The following is a 6,549-nucleotide window of genomic DNA, read 5'->3' on the forward strand; positions in this document are numbered from 1 at the left end:
TACAAAGATAATCAACAAGATATAAACTTTTGATCCAACAAAATTTAAAAATAAATGAAAAATTTAAAGAAGTAAAGAGGATTGAGTGAGATTGAAATTGAGATGATCCAAACTTCCAATTATGTTAGTGATCTTAGTAGTAGTATGTCAAAATGTAAAGATAATATTTTATTCGGAATTCTAAACAATAGTTAAAAACTTTTTTCAAAATATGACTTTTTTAGTTCCCGTAAAATTTCGACATTTTCTTTTTAGTCTTTATAAAATAAAAATACAATTTTTACTCTTTGTAAAATTATCCAGCAAACAATTTTTTATCTCTGCTGAAATAATATATATTTAATTATTTTTCAACTTTAAATTTTTGAATGATTTTTTGCAAGAATATTTATAATATTTTAAAATGTTCTTCCACAAAAAATTAGAATATTTTAAGATCGGACGAATTAAATATGAATTTTTTAAATATAAATTTTTTAAATATAAAAAATTCAAAATAAAAGTAACAAAAATAAAAATTATAAATCGAATTTTGAGTTCATTTTTATGATGTTGTTGATATACTTGAAAATTTTCATTCAAAAATATACGTTCACTTAATCATAAAGACTAAAATTGCTTGCATGATAATTTTGTAGGACTACAAATTTTATTTTTATTTTACAAGGACTATAATTAAAAAATTAAAATTTTATAGAAATTAAAAACATATTTAACTCAAAATTGTATCTAATAGTAGTAGTTGTCATTATTTGAATGAAAAATGATATTTTTACATATCGACTTAACATCATATTTCGATAATAAATTAAATGGTAAACATGTGGTTCAAATTTGTGACAACTATAATTATTTAACTCAAATAAGTGAGAGATTGAGTGATTTTGGTTGACTATTTTAAAATTTAAATAGAAAGACTGATTTCATCCAAAATGTTTTATATTTTTTTATAAAAAAAAAAGTTCACACATTTATCTAACATATTGTGGATTAAAAGATCAAATTTTATAAGAAAATTAATTTGTCCATTAAATAAATTTGTCATAAACTAAGTTAAATATTAAATTTTGTTAAAAACTAAATCGTATTGAAATTGTGAGTCATCAAATGAGATGTTTAGTCAATATTTTGTTAAGCACGTGAACTATATTAACCATGTTGTTGTGTTTCAAATTGATGTTGAAATAAAGGAACAAATAACCAAGTTGTAATCAAACTCTTTTATATTTAATAGCAATTCCACATAGATAAAATAAAATGATGAATTGAATTTGAGACAAATAATTAAATCTTCTTCTCACACCTAGTGAGATTTAGGTTAAAGTATAATTTTTCGTAATTGATATGTTATAAGTACATTTTATTATAAATTTGTAGTAAGGTCGATGAGATCAATAGTTAACTTTTTTCAATTATACTTTTAAAATATTCAGTCAAACCTCTAAAATATTTTCCAAAATATCATAATATTTAAATTGCCCCAATTATTATACGAAAAGAGAGAATTTCATTGAAGGTTGAAAACTACTACTATTTCATTATGTTTTTCATTAATTATATTTCATTATGTAATCCGTCTTTTTGAATGTTTTAGTGGTTTTTTGAGTTTTTTTTTTTTTTTTTCAAAAATTAGATTTCGTATGTGAAATTAGAAATTATGTGAATTGTCTCAATTATTTTCTCGTACTATTTAATTTAATTTCACCTATGAATAACAAAGACACGTGAATTAACAACAAACACAACTAAACATACGTGAATTTTGTTTATCAACAAAACACGTACATGAATCAAACTATGTATATTATATGTAACTGAATCAAACTCGTGCATTGAAACATATGTGAATTAAACTTGTGCGTATTATATTGAATAAAAAATAGGTGAATTAAATTAGTAAATTGGTAATCGATAAACTTATTTCACCATCAAACTCTCATGTGCGACCAAAACTTAACCTTTCTAACAACGTACCCATGCCCATTAAGCACGGAAATCGAAACTGTAAAGTTCCTAACAACCGAAATGTTAATCGGCTTATCAATTGATGCAGTAGCAATGATACAGTCATGAGGCAGAGAGGAGGGAGTCACGGCGAATGGGATTTGTATTCGTAAAAAGATTTAATGGTCTTTAAATCAATCAAACCATATATGACTGAGGGGTTAACAAATAGGGTAAAAGTGGGAATTAAAATCCTTCAAAAAATTTAGAGGTCTAAAATTGTATAATTATTAAATTTGGAGGTTAAAAGTACATTAAAAAAAATATTATATATAGAGCCTAACTAAGCAAAATAAAATTTTCTAAAATTTCTCTATGGTTTTATTTCTCACTGACAAATGTTAGTATCTATAAACTGTTAAGTTGAATAAGTGAGCACCGTTAGTGTCTCCTAAAATTTTTATTTACTTTTATAATATAAAAAAATGAAAAGAACGGCTAGGAAAATAACATAGAAGATGCCGGAGCAATCTAGACGACATCAACTTTAACAGGCGGACCATGACAATAACCTCTGACTAACAGACAATCAAATTTAGACCGCTAAGGTTTCCTCCAGCAGTTCACCGGAACCATACATGAACCATATCACACGATCACATTCTCATCACCATTCATTCAATGCAACTTCATTTCCTAACCGATCATGTTGGCAGTTACCTTAACGACTCCCTTTCTACCCGCCAAACCCTTTCACTCCCGCCAATTTCGCTTCTACAAACACCGTCGACTCAAAATCAAATCCTCAATCCCTTTTCCGTCGCCTTCACCGTTTGAAAATCTCTTCAACACGTTAATCTCTCAATGCTCTACCGTTAATTCCCTCAATTTCATCACTCCCGCTTTAGGTTTCGCTTCCGGCGCCGCTCTTTTCTTCTCGCAATTCAAATCGCCACACTCCGATCTCGGCGAGTGGATTCTATTTACTTCTCCCACGCCGTTTAACCGATTCGTGTTTCTTCGGTGTCCTTCGATATCGTTTAAGGACAGCCGCGGTGCCAACGAGAGGTTAGTGAAGGAAGAGAAGCATTACGTAACCGTTAACACTGGGAAAATTAATGTGAAGAAGAGAGAGGTTTTGGAGGTTGAAGAATTGAGTTATCAGAGAGTGTGTTTGAATTCGCCTGATGGAGGTGTGGTTTCGTTGGATTGGCCTATTGAATTGGATTTGGAAGAGGAACGTGGTTTGGATTCTACACTGTTACTTGTTCCTGGTACTCCTCAAGGGAGTATGGATGATGACATTAGGGTTTTTGTGATTGAAGCTCTTAAGAGAGGGTTTTTCCCTGTTGTTATGAATCCTAGAGGATGTGCTTCTTCACCTCTCACCACTCCCAGGTACTATTAGCTGCTATTAATTTAGTATAAAGTGTTCATATTAAGTTAATTTTCATGCTTATTGGTATTGGTATGCGCCTATAATGGGCATCAACTTGATCATCTATTTGAAATGCTAGTTCTTTTGGGAATCTGTGTAGTGGAAAAGAAGTGATTTGTAGTATCTTGTTTGACGTTGGATAGTAATAGTTCATAGTTATTGTAGTTAATTAGTTCAATGATTGTTGGGTATGACTCATAGTTAGTGATATTTGGATTGTAATATTTAAAATACAAGTTGTACATTGTAAACTCTAATCTTGAATTCTAATAGAAAGGTGTTGGAGTCATTCTGCAGTCCAAGAGGTAGGCACAATTGGCAAAACTCTATGATCAAACATTGTGTCTTCTTTCATTTGTGTTTTTCGTATCCTTATTTATTTGAACCAGGGTTGTTGTTTTAACAATGATAGCATAGGACAATTGCTCCCTTTGAGTTAGGATGATTGTGGCTCAGGGCATCTTTGGGGACGGGGGACTGACTTCTCCTCTTCCTTTTGATATTACATTTTCATCTGATACAACTAGCCAAAGGATTATGAGAAGTGTTAGCAACACGATATGTAGCACTCTTTTCAACACTTTCTCGGTTATTGGTTGAAATTCATTTAAGACCCATCATTTTGAGAATAAGTCCACCACATAGGTAACAAAATCCAAATGTATTGGTGCAATCTACATGAATTTCAACCAATAACCAAGAAAGTGTTGGAACAAGATAGTCAGACATTGTGCTACTAGCTCTTCTCAAGAATTATTTAGCTCTATGCCTTCTTCCTTGAGTCCGAGAATCGGGAGTTGGCCATTTCTCATAGTGGACTGGGACTTTGGGAGTACCTTTTTTTTTTCTTTCTCTCTTTAGAGACTTTTTGGTTGTGGCAAAGATAAGACAATGGTAAGGACTTCTTATCTAGCTTTACTTTCTGTAGGTTATTTACCGCCGCTGACAGCGATGATATCTGCACAGCTATAACTTATATCAACAATGCAAGGCCATGGACTACCTTGATGGGTGTTGGCTGGGGATACGGTGCAAACATGCTGACAAAATACCTGGCTGAAGTTGGGGAAAGAACACCACTGACAGCTGCTACATGTATAGACAATCCTTTTGATTTAGACGAAGCAACAAGAGCCTTTCCTTATCACCATGTTACTGATCAGAAACTCACTCGTGGACTTGTAGATATTCTACAAACCAATAAGGTTGATTAACTGCTTTCAGTTTTCGCCCACCTTTCTCCCCCCTATTCACCTTGCCTGCATCCCATTCAATCTCCAATCTATTGATGTGGATGCACATTTTCAGTTATCATTCTTTTATTATCCCTTAACACCAGTAGTTATGACTTAGCTAAAAACTCCCTGCTTCTGTAGGCACTATTCCAAGGCAAAACAAAAGGTTTTGATGTGGAAAAAGCTCTGTTGGCAAAATCTGTACGTGATTTTGAAGAAGCAATATCCATGGTATCATATGGCTTTGTGGATATAGAAGATTTTTATACAGAATCCAGCACAAGAAATATGATCAAGGATGTTAAAATTCCTGTTCTCTTTATACAGGTAATTATGCATTACTTTATGCCACTATATCACTTAAATCCCCTCTTGTTTATTGCATCCCTGGCATTTTGCTAAATATTAATTTATTAAGGGCTCTATTGTTTTGGTGGCGATTGTTTTTGGAGTAAGTAGTATACTTCTTATTATCCATGACATACTGAATAATTCTTTGCAATTGTGTTTCCATGCTTTGTGACTCTGGTAAGAATACAGAATAGTCACAACTTTCTTGTGTTTGCACAAAAATGGAGGACATATTTAGGGACAGGATCTGTTGACTCCAGGTGTCAAACTTAATATAATGACACCTCTACTAACTTTGTGTGGAATGTGAAATTCATCAATCTGACTATTAAATTATGTTATATAATAATCATATATACAAATTCTTAGCTGATTTAAGCTTTTATAACCATGTATACAATATCTATTTACCTATATTTAAATATCTTATTATATGTTAACACAATCTGATGTAATAAAGCATCAAATAATTTTAGAATGTTATAAATTTAATAGATATAATCAATTTTCTGCGAACTTTCAATTTAGAGGTTGTATCAGTGAAATTTGTATTCTACGCAAGTTATTAGAGGTGTCCCTATACTGAGTTTGCACTCCCAAAGTGAGGAATAAATCTTAGTCATAGATCAAATCATGAATTGCTAAGGTTAGAATAAAAAGTGACCTTTTTAAGTAGTCATGTGACTCTTAAATAGTAACTGTTAATTATAATCATTCATGTATGGTTGTACGGTCTAGATTTACTTCTTTGATGACTCATTAAAGTTTCTCTCACTTGATATATCCCTATATATACACCCACCTCTACTCTTTTCCCGCATATCTAGTTCTACCTGTGCCTAACATTGTCTTCAGTGACATGACCCCATCAACACTGTATCAACTTTTGTGCAGTGTGATGTGGTTCTCCAAACAATGTAGCAAACCCTTTCTTTTTGTTATGAGCAAACACCTCTTGTACACCAAACAAATTGAACAACGCTACATGTCTTCAATTTTTTTAATTCTCCAATTTCAACTTGCTTATCCTCCAAATAGGCTTTCAAAAATTTAGGAAATAAATTAATAAAGACCATATATGGACAATTGTGTTTATCTGATTGTTTCCACTGTTCGTCACCATAATCAGATGCCATTGGACTTCATTTCTGGGCAAGAGGGGAGTGCTTTTCGTGATTAAAACGAATGAGTGTGAAAATGAGCAAATGGAAACACAACGAATGGAAGTTGAAATTGAGTAGAAGGTGGAGACTGGATATTGTTTTCCATTAATATATAGATTGATATCAGTTTAGACTTAACTCTATTTCCAGTCTACTGTACAGACTACAGAGATCTTGGCTGATTTCAAGGCGGACTATACAGAGATTTACAGCTATACAAGCTAAATCAAAACAGTATGCCCAAGATAAATGTGAGCATTGCTAGTTATATACAGTAACAGCCTTGCTCTCTCATGCTTTCTCTTCACAGTAGGGTTTGACAGTACTTACAGGTTCATTTGGTTTGAAGGGAATGGAGGGGAGGAATTATTTTCAATTTTAGTTGTTTGATTCAATTTTTTGGTGGGGGAGGGAAAGA

At 32.1% G+C, this 6,549-nt stretch overlaps 1 protein-coding gene across 3 annotated transcripts in view; it reads left to right on the forward strand.

Moving 5' to 3' along the window:
• The first annotated feature begins 2,480 nt into the window (after positions 1–2,480).
• LOC101493992 (uncharacterized) overlaps positions 2,481–6,549 on the forward strand; it is an 18,577-nt gene continuing 14,508 nt past the window's right edge. The window contains exons 1-3 of one of the 3 annotated variants that reach the window (XM_073363851.1): positions 2,481–3,342; positions 4,311–4,587; positions 4,759–4,944. In XM_073363851.1, coding sequence (XP_073219952.1) covers positions 2,651–3,342; positions 4,311–4,587; positions 4,759–4,944 — 1,155 coding nt within the window. In that variant the 5' untranslated portion in view covers positions 2,481–2,650. The remainder of the gene's footprint in view (positions 3,343–4,310; positions 4,588–4,758; positions 4,945–6,549) is intronic. The other 2 variants (XM_004507975.3, XM_012717923.3) reach the window with 2 other exon arrangements.

The sequence above is a fragment of the Cicer arietinum genome, chromosome 7, assembly GCF_000331145.2.
Source record: "Cicer arietinum cultivar CDC Frontier isolate Library 1 chromosome 7, Cicar.CDCFrontier_v2.0, whole genome shotgun sequence".
NCBI lineage: Eukaryota > Viridiplantae > Streptophyta > Magnoliopsida > Fabales > Fabaceae > Cicer > Cicer arietinum.